The sequence below is a fragment of the Echinops telfairi genome, unplaced genomic scaffold (genome assembly GCF_000313985.2).
Source record: "Echinops telfairi isolate 266 unplaced genomic scaffold, ASM31398v2 ScPeMD7_7468;HRSCAF=8506_0, whole genome shotgun sequence".
NCBI classification, from domain to species: Eukaryota; Metazoa; Chordata; class Mammalia; order Afrosoricida; family Tenrecidae; genus Echinops; species Echinops telfairi.
Genome location: NW_022111369.1, coordinates 6,652,782 through 6,663,885, shown reverse-complemented (window position 1 = coordinate 6,663,885; position 11,104 = coordinate 6,652,782). Strand labels below are relative to the sequence as shown.

At 44.0% G+C, this 11,104-nt stretch overlaps 1 protein-coding gene across 2 annotated transcripts in view; it reads left to right on the top strand.

The window, feature by feature from the left end:
* Positions 1–8,242: 8,242 nt before the first annotated feature.
* The window catches only part of SEC24B (SEC24 homolog B, COPII coat complex component), a 91,460-nt gene continuing 88,598 nt past the window's right edge, over positions 8,243–11,104 (top strand). For both annotated transcript variants that reach the window (XM_045284112.1, XM_045284111.1), the window contains exon 1: positions 8,243–8,981. In XM_045284112.1, the coding sequence (XP_045140047.1) occupies positions 8,252–8,981 (730 nt within the window). In that variant the 5' untranslated portion in view covers positions 8,243–8,251. The remainder of the gene's footprint in view (positions 8,982–11,104) is intronic.

The following is an 11,104-nucleotide window of genomic DNA, read 5'->3' as shown; positions in this document are numbered from 1 at the left end:
AAGGGAACTACGAGAGTTCATTATGGAAGATAGAAACAAGCATACCGTTGAGTCAACTATACTATCTGGCTGGTTAGGGGAACCCTTCAACTCTGGGGGCACATGCATAACTTTCAGTGATATAAATCTGCCCAGTGTCTGAAGTAAATCCCCTCCGATGGATGAAGCTAACAACATCTGAGTCTCGGGTTTCTAGTCTTTATTTCCGGCTAAATGGAAGCATCAAGTCCTCTTGATGGCGATATGTGAATCACGGTGATAATGTAATTAACTAGATAATTGATGTCATCTTGCCCAGATTGATATTTTTAAAATGTCCAGTCCTAGAAATAGTTCCGTTGATCTGAATTCTGATTTTAATTTTTTTTATTGCTATCTATTGTTTTGAGTTCTTTGCAGTATCTTCATTCCCCATCATACTCCCTGCCCCTCAGGTTTCTGAGATTAATAATTAATAATCTTTAATAATTTCCATAAACAATATTCATTGCTGCTGATCATAGTGTAAGGGTAGCAGCTAGCAGCGTCTTGGATTCATCTGTAAACCTTGAAAAGTTTGATGATGTTGTTGTCATGGAGTTGGCGCCAACAGAATGACATGCTGCCCAGTCCTGCGCCATCTTCATTGTCTGTGGTAGGCTGGAGTCTGCTGTGGTGACATTATGTCAGGCTGCCTTTTTGAGGAGGGAGCCCTACTGGCACAGTGGGTTACTCCTTGGGTTGCTAACCTCCTGGTCAGTAGTTCTAAGCCACTAGCTGCTCCACAGGAGAAAGATAGGCTTTTGACTCTTGTAAAGTGCTGTCGTCTCAGCAGTGCACAGGGGCAGGCAGCTCTATAGGGTCAAGAGGAGTTGGAATGGACTCGGTGGCAGTGAGTTTCGTTTTGTGGTATCTTACTGAGTGTTCTCATTTTCACTGGATCTCTACCAACGTGATGCCATTTTCTGGTGTGATCGCTCTTTCCCCTCACCTATCTCATGTTTCTTCCAAGATTAATTTGTTCATTATTCTGGCTGCCCATGATCTATTCAAAGCCCCCAAACCCACTGCCATTCCAACTTATAATGACCCTATATAGGGTCTTCAAGATTGTAAAACTTTAGAGGAGCAAAAGATGCTCTTTTTCTCAAGGAACCGTTGGTGGGTATGAACAACCAATTGTGTGGTTAGCAGCCAACTGCCTAACCCACAGCGCCAGGGGTGCACCCTCCATGATGTAGTATAGGCTTTGAAGTAGAACCCATTTGATGTAGTACCAAATGGACTGCTGGGGTCTGCACTGGATGCTAGCGCAGATCCATGTGATCTGTTCAGCCCCAGAGAAGCCATGGCTTCCAATGAAGTCGTGAACATAATCCAAATTGGACAGAAGGAGCAGCAGGCTAGTAGACTTTGATACTGTCCAGGTTTTTGTGAAGAAAATTACTAAATATCTCGGAGCTCAGGGGAGAACGATCCTTTCTTTGTAGGGTGGTTGGAATGGCTAAAATAAGTGGAGTGGCATATTTAGAGTACCTGGTTTTCCAAACCAAACTCAATGCCATCAAGTCAATTCCAATTCATAGTGACCCTATAGGACAGGGTAGAGCTGCCCGCATGGGTTTCTGAGACTGCAGCTGTTGGTCTCAAGCTACTGACCTTCCGGTTAGCAGCCATGAGTAGAACCCACTGTGCCAGTGGTTCTCCTGGCCCCAGTAGGCACTTAACAAATGACAGTCCTCATCATTGCATTTCCTTCAGTATGCCAGGTTATAAATTCACAGATGACAGATCTTGTGAGATTTCTTCACCATAATCCCAACAACAGCATACAGTTGGTTTCATATGCCTTGTTTGCTGCTGCTACTTTTTTATTTAATGGCTTTATTGGCATATATTTCACATATCATACAATTTGTCCATTTAATCATAATAAGAGGAGTTGTTCAGTCACCACACACTTAGTTTGTGAGCATTTTCTTCTTTCTTATACTCACAGTTTGTTGTTAGCTCCCCATTTCCCCCTGTCCTCCTTGACCATGCCCCTAGGTAATTCATTATTAATCCAGCTGCTGTTTGTCGATTGATCTATCCTGGATTTCATATATAGAAAATCATACAAGACACAAATAGGAAGCAAACAAACAAAAACCAGCCAAACGACTAGAAAAGCAAATAAACATTTCAGTCACAAAGCAGAAGCTACTAAAAACCAAGCTATTAAAAACTGAAACTGCTTTAAAATGGGTCAATAGGGAGATCAGATGATAAAGGATTACATTGTATTACATTGTAACCTAACTACATCTGCTGTAATCGACCTTACAATGTTCTCTGTCTTATAGCAAGGCTATTCACATCGCTGGACTGTGGTCAGGGGATTCACAGGACATTTAATTCATGTGTGTGCTCTGCAAATAGGTTGTGGCCTTCCACCGCATCCACAGCCTGTTGTTTTTAGACCAGCCACTGATAGGTTCTTTGTGTGGACAGCTCTCCTCAGCCCTTTCTTGTATTGGAGGCTCTATCCCTATTTCAGTTCTTTACATGTTTCCAACGCTTCCCCACAAATTTGTTTCTGGAAGATTTCGCAATAGGCTGTCCACCCCAACTGGGCTGGCTTACTGGAAGGTAGACTTAATTAGTATCAGGTTTTCTAGAACTCTGTGTCAAAAGTCACCTGTAAAAGGAAGTGGGGTGGCAGGGAGAGGCAGAATGGAGTAGAAAGGGGGAGTAGTATAAGAATTCCTTGCCTATCCGGTCTGAGTCTTACCTGGCTTGATTTTCCTCATATTTCTGAGAAATAGATCTTGCGAAGTAAGCTGAAAGCCTGACATTAGAACCAGCGATGCCCAAGCTCTCTGCTTACCAGCTATTTAGATGTGTGGATTGTTGTTAGATTTCCTTGATTCCATTCTGACTCAGGAAATACTGTATCCCCCTCCGCCATCCTCACAATTGTTCCAGCTCATGGTTGCAGCCACGGAGTTTATCCAGGTTGTCAGGGTCTTCCTTGTTTTTGCTGACCCTCTACTCTTCTTGGCCTTCTCCAGTGATGAGTCTGCTGACAACATGTCCAAAGTATGTGACATGAAGTCTCACCAGATTTATTTGTTCCTCTGGCAGTCCATGGGACTTTCAGTATTCTTTGACAGCCCCATAATTTAAATGCATCAGTTCATCTCCGGTCTTCCTTATTCAATGTCCACCTTTTACATGCACATGAGGCACTTGAAAATAACGTGGCATGTTCACGTGTTTCCGAATCCGACTGCGGGTCTCTCCTTGCAGCGGCGCAGCGTGAGAGGAGTACTTGCTGCAGCCACCCAGGCACCATGGCAGGACAGACATTTTGAAAGTTTCTTCCCCTCTTTGACCAAGTCTTGGTGGAAAGGAGTGCCGCTGAAACTATAACCAAAGGAGGCATTATGCTTCCAGAAAAATCTCAAGGAAAAGCCCTGTAAGCAACAGGAAAGGGTAGAGAGATTAAACCAGTGAGTATGAAAGTTGGAGATAAAGTTCTTCTCTCTGAATATGGAGGCACCAAAGTAGTTCTAGATGATTTGGATTATTTCTTAGTTCGAGATGGTGACATTCTTGGGAAGTATTTGAACTTGAGTAAACCTTTACACTGTTGAAATGGCATCATGTGAAGCTGCCCATTCCACTGAAGTTCTGAAATCTGTCATCATGTAAATAATCTCCATGTCTCTCTTTTATAATAAACTCATGATATGCAGTGGCAAGAAAAAGAAAATACCGTGGTTTGTAACATCCTTGCTTTTCAATACTTTAAGAGGTTTTATGCTGCAGATTTACCCAATGCAATGCCTCATTTGACCTCTTGACTACTGCTTCCATGGGCATTGATTGTGGATCCAAGCAAGATAAAAATATTATCATGAAATGTGTACAGCCTTAGAGTTAGAAAACAAACCTAAAAGGAAGAACGCACTCAGCTTATCTTAAACTGAAAGAATTCTGGAAAAAATTCAAGCCTCGAGTTGCAATCTTGAAAAATTCTATGGGCAAAATATTGAAAATATTAAATGATACAGAACTAGCCAAAGAAGACAAAGAAGATAGACAGAATACACAGAGTCACTGTACCAAAAAAGAACCGGTTGACATTTCAGCACGCGGGAGGCAGCGTAGGAGCAAGAAACACTGGTACTAAGGAAGGACTTCGTTGAAGCTCCCTCCACTGAAAGCACTAGCTGAAAACAAGCTTCCGGGAATTGATGGAATACCAATTGGAATGTCGCAACAAGCCCATGAAGTACTAGCAACATTCACTTGTGTGAATTAGTGAGCTTTAAAACTCACTCTAGTGGCACAGTGTGTAAGTGCCCGGGTGCTAACCTAAAGTTTGGTATTTGGCAATCTGCTCTCGTAAAGTTTACAGCCTAGAAAACTCTGAGGCAGCTCTGTTCTGTCTTATGGCAGTACCGAGTCCAAAATCGACCCACCAGCACCTATCAGTCACAGTGAGTTTTATGGCCCTGTTTTTCTACAAACTGTGATAGAGGCAGTTCTACCCTGCCCGCTAGGGTCACTATGAGCTGCGTCCACTCGATGGCAGTGCGTTCTGAGAGTCTGCCATCAGCAAGCAGGCATAAGTTTACATCTTTGACTAAAAAGGAATGAGGGGTGAACAAAAACAAGCATTTCTTGCAAAGCTTGGGAAGCTGTCGTTCTTAGCTTTCCTTTAGGAAGAATAATCCAGGCTATCCACATGTGTTCTGGGGCTTTCCATTTTTTACATAAATATGTAGATATCAATGCCGTCAAGTTGATTTTGCCGCACAAAGACCCAACAGTACAGGGTAGGACTGCCCCTGTGAGTTTCGGGGGCTGTAATTCTTTATGGGCATTGAAAGCCTGTCTTTCTCTTGTGGATGGCTGGTGGTTTTGAGCTGCTGACCCAATGGTTGGCTACCCAGTGGGTAACCCACTGTGCCACCGGGCTCTTGCATTGCCCACACTGAGGTTCCTGTTTAATCTTTCAAATTGCTCCTATCAGTTTGATCCCCATATAGACGGTGGTCAAGGCAGATCTTTTTTACTTTTTTTTGACTTAAACTGCTGCTTGGATTTCAGATGACCTCAGGGATTATTTTTGGTTCACAGTGTGAAGATTATTTGAAAGCTGTGTATATCTTCCTAATGCCCCTTTTAAAAAAAGATCTGTATGCTAGTGATTTATCAATGCGTTACTGGCTGGGATAATTCGAGGCATTCAATAATTGCTATTACATGTCTGAGCACTAAGTGGATGCCGGTCTTGACACTGAGGCAGGATCCACCCTCTAAGCCTCCCGCTGTGCCCCGCACTGGTCCTTCAGTTGCTGGGACCTGCAGAGATCTGGGGGTTTACAACTGCCTGGTCAGAAGTATTTTAATTTTAACGATGGTGTTGAAATGCATTCTGGCCTACTTCTTGGTTGTTCCTGAGGGATCTTGGATCAGTTTCTGGTTCCAAGTTAATGAGAATCTACCTTGGAAACGGTAGAGGAGTTTCTATTTACTGACTTGTGCATGCTTTTTAAGATAATGAAAGCTTTATTCAAACTTTTAAAAGGATTTAAAATTCAATTCAGGAAAAGACTACAGAAACGAATATTCCTGAACTTAAAAATGGCTTCTCTGCCTTGTGGGGGGAAAGGACCCCAGTCCTGTGGAAATGAAGATGGCTCACTGGTTGTGTTTGGCTTTTTTTTCCCTACGTAAGCGCTTTCACCTCTCACCCTCCTTTTAAAATCATAATTGTGCTGTGGTGGAAATTTTGACCATAGCCTTATTCAAGTGTAGTGAGATTTTCTGAATCGATTTCTTCCCTTCTGCAGGCTTTCTTACTTAATTCCTGATCTTATTATGTATTGTACTCTCCGGACCTAGAAATTATTCCTTGCTCTTGAACTTTATTTTAAGAAGGGAGGCTCCTCCTCCCCATTCTCTCCACCTTCATTTTCAACATCATTCAGTCACTCAATAATTTGTTTAATAAATTCATTAAACAATGAATTGACTATTTACTGTGTAGCATGAACTCTGGGTGCTCTTGCTGTTGTTGCACCCCATCTCCAGCTGTCTTCTCTGTTACTGCTTCTACCAGTCTCGTTCCATGCCTTCCCTTCAGCCTGGTGGGAGGGCAAAACTGACCAATCCCTTTATTAGGATTCCATATACCTTGTTTGCACAGCCCCACTCCTACAAGTGTTCCATGTGCCTTATTTGCATTGGTAACATGTGGTCCAGTCTCCTTGGTAGGTCACAAGTACTTTGCATAGTTTGTCCGTTCACCTGGGTTGCAGGTGGTTTAGGGCTGTATTAAGTAATTCACTGCACTGCTATACGTATATGTTTATTATAGCTATGTGTCACTTACAATTGATATATTCTTTGAAGTGGAACATTATGCTATTTGACTGTTGTGCAAACATATAGAGGCATATTATATATAGATACATACAATCTATACATAAATGCTCACTAATCTTATATTAAAATCTTCTGGGAATCCTAGATGCTGTATCCAATAGCTATAGGAGGCCAGCCTTGCAGGATGTGCTGAGGAGGGGTACATGAGCGGGGCATGAAGAGGTGGCTTCAGGAACCTGACAGGGAGTTGGTTGTGGCTCCAGGTGCACTGTTGGCATTGGTGGCCCGCCTAATACAGCTGCTTCCTGGTTCTGTGCAGCTGCTGCCACCTGGAGCTTGGTGGGCCTAGCCACCACCACCACTACCACAGCAGTTGCAGAGGAGCTGTGCTGGAGAGAACGGCTGCAGGGGATGTTGGGAGGATGTTTGGTGGGTGAATGAATCCTGGAGGGACGAAGGAAAGGTGAAGACGGTGGCAATGTGGGGTTTGGGATGTGCCCTTGAGTTCTGATGATTTTTCTGTCTGGAGTCTTTAAAACCATTTGGGGGAAATGGGGAAAAAAAAAAAAAAAAAGGAAAGCCGCTTTCCCCTTTAAAGAAAAAGCCTGATGGGACGTGGATGTAGAAGCCAGGGGCCTGTGCCTCGACGGAGTTGACGCATGCCTGTATGCGTTACAGATTCCCAAAGGACGTACTGGAAACGGTTCAATGTGATTACTTTGGGAAGTAGATCTCAGTCATCAATGAGAGCGGATCTCTTTGACTGTACATTCTTCTTTGCTTGATTGTTGTTAGTGTTGTTGCTGCCCTTACTTGCTGTGGTGTCAGCCCTGCCGCTGAGTGACCTTATGTTGAACAGGGTCGCTGAGGCTATTGTTGAAGCTATTGTGTCACTCAGTCTCACTGGGTTTCCCTGTTTTGTTTTCTTCTGTCGGCCCTCGACTTTCCCAGCCATAATGATTTGTTCTAAACGGATTTGCTTGTTGTTCTGGCAGCCCATGGTATATTCAGTAATCTTCCTCAATGCCACAGTTTTGTTTCCATACTCGTTACAGTAGGTATATTATTGTTATTGTAGTTATTAAAAGCTCATAAAAGATCTGAACTACTTCCAAGCTGGGTATAAGTTACCTGTTGCTGCATAACAAAACCGCCTCAAACTTAGCAATTTAAAGCAACACATTTAGTTTGGGGCCTCTAAGGAACAGGAGTTGAGGAGCAGCTTAGCTGGGTGGTTTTGGCTCCTGGTCCCTCAGGAGATTGTACTTAAGCCATCAGCTGAGGCTGTAATAAAGTCCCGTCTCTACCGAGTTCAGATATTCTGCTTCTAAGCTCATGCTTGTGATTGTTGGCAGGCAGCGAGTGCTGTCTCTCTCCAGCACAGGTCAGAGCATTCAGATCCCGGATACTGGGCTGCTTCCCCCCACTAAGTGATCTGAGATGAGAGTAAGCCAGAGTCCAAACCAACGCTGACATGAAATCCTGCGTGTGAAATGCCCAGTGCTCACCGTGCACTAGTGGTCAAGTAGACCTATCCTCGGGTAGTGTGGGATAGGACTGCCAGCGGTGTAGGAGAGTTGTGGCAATACTGCAGCGGGCCTATGATAATATGCAGGTTAATGGAACGTTCCATTATCTTTCTATCTCATTTCCCCATGAACATTTGTGTGTCCTTTGTAGCAATTTAGGCTTATGGGGAAAACCATTTACTTGGCTCAATATTCAAATAGAAAAATTTACTTAAAAATTACTCCATGAAAAAAAAGTACTTGATGATTCTGTTTTATCCTCCCTGTGGTGTTTTTTTATGACACATGTTTGAGTTATCGCCTGACCAATTCCTGTAAATATTCTTATTTCTTTTTCTTTTTCAGGCCCAGCACAGAATCAGATGCATCCTTCATCTGGGTATAGATTACATCCTCAAAACTACATTGCTGCCTCAGGACATTACTCTCAAGGACCTGGGAAAATGACCTCATTGCCGCCGGAGAGCCAGTGTGGGGATTACTACTCTGGTCTCTATCCAGTACCAACACACAGCCCGACTCCCAGCACAGTGAGCCAACCACCCGCAGCACAGCAGCTGTACAGCAGGGGCCCTCTGCCCCCTCAGATGATGGGATCCTCCCCAGGATCTTTCCAAGGTGCTGCGCCATCAGCATCTCATTTGCATACGAGTGCCTCCCAGCCATACTCCTTTGTGAATCACTGCAGTAATCCAGCGGTTTACTCTGCCAACTCTTCTGTTGCTTCTCAGGGATTTCCCCCGACTTGTGGTCATTATGCCATGTCAACTGTTTCCAATGCTGCGTATCCTAGTGTTTCCTACCCCTCTCTGCCTGCTGGGGATCCCTATGGGCAAATGCTTACCTCACAGAATACGCCTATTTTCAGGCCAGTTAAAGATAATTCATTTTCTGGTCAAAGTACACCTATCAGTCATCCATCGCCTCTTCCACCTCCGCCATCGCAGCAGCAGCAGCAGCAGCAGCAACAAAGTCTTTCAGGATACAGTAATCCATTGTGGTCAGCTCCAGGCCTTCAGTCAACCCAAGACAATCTCAACCGAAACCACACTGCATCCCCAGCTACAGCCAGCAACAACCCAGTGCATACTGGTAGGTGGAATGAAAAGTTTACCCAAGTATGGTTGAACACCAAGTGCATTTCCAGCTATTATTTGCACGAATGCTAAAAATAACATTGCTTGTAGAACAATTGGAAAGTGGCTGCCTTTGCAATTTATTTCTTTATGACACGGTATCTCCCTGAATCTCTCCCTCTACCCTAAACGTAATTAACCATCCAGCGATTAACCCCCTCTAGTCTGGTTCCTCACCGTGACTGGAATCTCACTGGATGCTTAGTGATCTGGTCTATTCCTCTACAGCCATTGTCTGCCTGAAACTGAGTGAGGCTTTGTGAAAAGAGGAGGATCCACAAGGGGCTGTGCTCTGTAGGCCTGTACTTGTTCTACTCCTCCAGCCTGAGAGAGTGTTCTCCTCACAGCGCCCTGAGCACTGGTGTAGGTGGCGCTGCGCCGGTTTCCTTCAGCTAGTCCCTTAGAGACTGTCCAGGAAGGTATATTTACGGCATATAAAACTGGGGTTTTCTCATTCCCAAATGTGCAAGGTGGGGCAAAGGATAAGGGGGGGGGAAGGACGAACAAGCCGATATATGGTTAAGCTTATGAGTTCAAAAGGGGCCTTTTTAATGTGGGGTTTCTATAGGCTGGGCTCCCTTTTCATTCAACTTGTGGACTTTAACACATTCTGCTCTCTGACTGAATGAAACTGGTAGAGAATTAGTAAGACCGATGTTTCAAACAAAGGGGGCTTTTTTCTTACACAACAAGAAGTGTGGACTTTGGGTCCAGATAACTTGTCCTTATCATTCTTTTTCTCTTTTCTCCTCGCTATCCTTAGCATGTTGGTGCTTTGAAACAAGATAAATTACGTACCTATAGGCATCGCATCAAAGTTAAAACCAGAAAGGGTAGCAGGAGCAAGAAGAGGGAAGTGGGATAGACAAATTTCCTTGTATATATCATTTGCCATTTCATTGCTGCCCAGTGGATTCCAACCCCTAGCAGCCCTCTGAGGGTGAGCAAAACCACGTTGTTGGGTTTCCAAGGCGACGGTCTGTTCAGAAGCAGCTTGCCTGCCACAGCTTTCTCTCCTGGAGCAGCTGATGGGTTCGAACGGCTGACCTTTCCATCAGCAGCCAGACATTTAGCTGGAGCCTGATCATTTGACCTGTTTGAAAAGGCTAGAAAGGTAGTCCTTTGCTTGATAAACCCCCATAGTCGAGGAAGCACGGAGGAGGTTGGCATTGACTGGCTAAGGGTCTTGTCGCGGTCCCCAGGGTGGCAGTGACCATGGTCACACACACAGATTGCAGTCTTCAGCCCAGGCCAAGGAGCCAGAGTCTCGCAGAATAGTCCTGGCAATCTGTATTGTTTATTTCTGCCCAGGTCTCAAGTGATGCTTTGTAACAGAACCGAACTTTATTCTAGTCTTTTTGTCTTCCACATTGGGCGATAGAGAGCAGAAGCAATCTAAATTGAGTTAAGACATAGTGTCACCTAATCCTTGACTGCCATTGAGTTGATTCTGACCCTTAGTGACTCGGCAGCCTCGGTCTTGTCCCTTTAGATTTTCCTAAGTTCCCCAAACTCAAAGACCATCCATGAAGGATGACAAAGCTACCAATTTGATGTGATGTAAATTGGAGAGTACAGAGTTCTTTGGTAAAGGTTAGAGAAATGGAAATACCGCCTTAAGAAATTACATAGACCTAGTTGGAGGATATGCCAAAAAACAATAACATCACATGTTGTCCTTTTTGTTTAATACGTTTGTGTGATTTTATGGGCAACACTGTCTTCATTTATCCTTGTGTACCGTGTAAGAGGAATCCAGTTCCAAGTAACAAGTTAGGAGCGAGCTGAATTTTCAAAGAACAGCAAAGGATTTAGTCTTGAATCATAGCTTCTGTCTCCAAGTTCACATAAATGAAGCCACTGTACAGTAGTTCTTATATGCATAGTGTCCGTTTGATGCTGTTTCTTCTCCTGTATTCCTATTGTGAGAGGGGCAATTTTTTTCTTGGTTGGTGCCCTAGGCTGGTTCTGTCAAAAACAAAACCACCATGCTAACTAAACCATTGGTTTATGTTGTACAGTGAACCCTCGTTTATCGCGGTTAATTGGTTCTAGACCCTACCGTGATAAATGAAATTC